At 39.9% G+C, this 2949-nt stretch overlaps 1 protein-coding gene across 1 annotated transcript in view; it reads right to left on the reverse strand.

Moving 5' to 3' along the window:
* Positions 1 to 275: 275 nt before the first annotated feature.
* The window catches only part of TSEN2 (tRNA splicing endonuclease subunit 2), a 24992-nt gene continuing 22318 nt past the window's right edge, over positions 276 to 2949 (reverse strand). Inside the window, exon 11 of the mRNA XM_018554549.1 lies at positions 276 to 346. Within this exon, the coding sequence (XP_018410051.1) occupies positions 287 to 346 (60 nt within the window). The 3' untranslated portion in view covers positions 276 to 286. The remainder of the gene's footprint in view (positions 347 to 2949) is intronic.

Here is a 2949-nt window from a genome sequence, read left to right on the forward strand (position 1 = left end):
CCTCTTTTTTCCTGCCATATCCCACACCAACAGTTTATTGGCTGAAAAATTCCAATACAGCGGATCTCATCCTACAACATTAGTTGTTCCCATTATCTGTTATGATCTCGCCATCCCCACTAACACTGTCACAAGCTTAGAACTGATTATACCATACATCCATTGGTCATTTAATTTCTAGCAATATTTTCAAATGTAAAGAAAATATAGCTGTAAGAAAAGATCATTTAAAATAGTTTACTATGAAAAGTTTTTTGGGGTTTTTTTTTTTTTTCTTTCAACTGTTCTACAACTCTTCATGCTCCATTCGCTCCTGTGATGAGATCCACCGGCTAACAATGACTTCCTATAAAAAAATAAAAACAATGCATATCAGAAGTAAAACTTGTTTACAAAAATGTTGTTAAAAAATAGCTTATAATGCAATCCTGCCTCGCAGAAAAATAAATCTGCCCCAAATTTGGACAAGTCAAACAGATTATAGGATGACAAAAATAAATAATGTATGAGGAGATGGTTCAGTACAAACTGCACGTCAAAATGATCAGTAGATGCAGAGATATAGGCAGCTGAAGTAAATATTGAGTCTACCTTTAAAGCGGAGCCCGACCACATCCCTCCTACCTCCTAAGATATGCTTTTGGTGCTTTAACCACTTCATGGCCAGAGCAATTTCTTAGATTTGCACACACATGATAAAATCTGAATTTTGGGCTAGAAAATAGCTTCAGATCCCCAAACAATTATATATTTTCTGAAAGCAGAAGCCCTGTAGAATAAAAAGATGCTAGTTGCAATTTTTTATGTTATGCGGTATTTGCGCAAATGTTTATCAAACCAGTATTTTTAGGATTAAATACACTAAAATGAAATTTAGTGCACAGAAACAGAATATAATATCTGATTTTTTGGTAAAATATAAAAGACAGGGTCACGCCGGGGTACTAGATACCAAACATGTCAAGCCTTAAAATTGCATGCGTCCGTGAAACCGCAAAAAACTACAATATCAAAAATTTCCCTTAGGCAACGTTTTAAAAGCTTTTACTGCTCATCAGTTTAGTGTTACCAGTGAATTGTGGCCCTAGAATTATTGCTCTCACACGTGTGGTGCAATTTTCGTTTTTTCAGGTAGACGCACCCAATACGTGTTTGCGTTATATGTGCGCGCACTTGGGGGTCGGGGGCCTTTTAAAAAAAATGTTTTGCATTTTTTTAAATGTTGCTTTCATTTTATAACTTTTTTTTTTACACTCATCTTTATTGCAATCACATAGGGGGCTAAGAAGACCCCTGTGTAATAGCAAATATAATGTGACAGGTCCTCTTTACGGAGACAACAGGGTTATTTCAGACCCCTAATGTCACCTAGGGACACCAAAGAAGCAGAGATCTGCTTTCCCAACTTCTTCTCCTGACTCGCAGAGCCAGAGAATGTACACAGTGACACTAGAAGTGACACAGTGGGGGTGATTTACTAACCTAAACACACACACACACCAGGTGTGTGTGATTTTCACACAGCAAAACGTATTTATCAACCAAAAAGTCTCTAAAAGCATATTTCCACTAATGCCATATATGGAAAAATCATGCACATGATGCATATATAATGCTGCTTCACAGTTTAGACAAAAATGGTTAGCTCATGCATTTACATTCCTTGCATTCATCAACGCAAGCAACACAACATAGAGCTAATTTACCCAACATCACCTTGGAATTCCTTCAGGGCTTTGCACAACACACCTGCTGGGTGTGTACACATTACAAAGGTGTTTAGATTCCACCCATAGATCATGCTGGGAGGGAACACACTGCAGAGGTGTATACACGTTCGTGGTGTGTTTATAAGGTTAGTAAATCAACCCCAGTGACTCTGATCACTTCCGGGTCCAGTGATCAGAGGAGAGATCAGCGGCTGTAAGCCTGTTGATCTCTCTCCAATCAGTAAGGGGAGACCCCACCATGCCAGTCACCTGTGAGGCTCCATCGGGCCAAAGTTTAGGGGTTTTGGGCCTTACTATAGAGTCCTTAAAGCCAATCCTATTCAAGGGAGGTTGTCTAAGCAATGCACAATATTGGTGCCAGAAAAGCCGTGTGGATAAAAGGTCCAATGCCCTGAGAAAAACCAGGCACCCCTGAAGGACACTGAGGGGTCATGTCCCTATAAAGGAATTGAGCAGCAGGAAATGGTCCTGCCTGATTTTGTATGTCAAGGGGTCCCTCTACAGATGGGGAAAGCTAACAGGAATCAGGTACCGAAAGGGACGCAGTAGCATCCGAGCATAAAAAAAACTTCTCCTGAAGTAAGGAATGAACTTCTGAATGGGATACAACTCCAGTTCACAGCTACAAGGGAACAGGGGGTCCAAGGGCACACCTTCATTAACCAGTTGACATCCGCGGTGTTAAACCCCCTTCCCATCCAGGCCATTTTTCAGTATTCAGCGCTGCGGTACTTTGACTGACATGTATTCCGTCATGCAGCGCTGTACTGAAATGAATTTTATACCATTTTTTGGGGACAGATAGAGCTTTCTTTTGGTGGTATTTATTCACCACTGGGGTTTTTATTTTTTTACTATATTAAGGAAAAATTACCGAAATTTTTTAAAAAAAACAGTTTCCCCTATATTAAATGATAAAACATTTATTATTACCCAATTTTTTGGTAAAATATAAAAGACGGGGTCACATCGGGTAAAAAGACACCAAACATGTCAAGCCTTAAAATTGCGTGCGCGCGCGAAACCTCAAAAAACGATAATACCCAAAATTGGCCATAGGTGACGCTTTAAAAGCTGTTACCGCTCATCAGTTTAGTGTTATCAGTGATTGATGGCCCTAAAATGATTGCTCTCACTGCGACGTTCGCGGCGTTATGTAACATGTGTAGCGCAATTGTAATTTTTGCGCGCTGGGGCACCGGACGCGTATTTACGTTTA

This window comes from Nanorana parkeri, unplaced genomic scaffold (assembly GCF_000935625.1).
Source record: "Nanorana parkeri isolate BGI_ZX_2015 unplaced genomic scaffold, ASM93562v1 scaffold164, whole genome shotgun sequence".
In the NCBI taxonomy this organism is placed as follows: Eukaryota; Metazoa; Chordata; class Amphibia; order Anura; family Dicroglossidae; genus Nanorana; species Nanorana parkeri.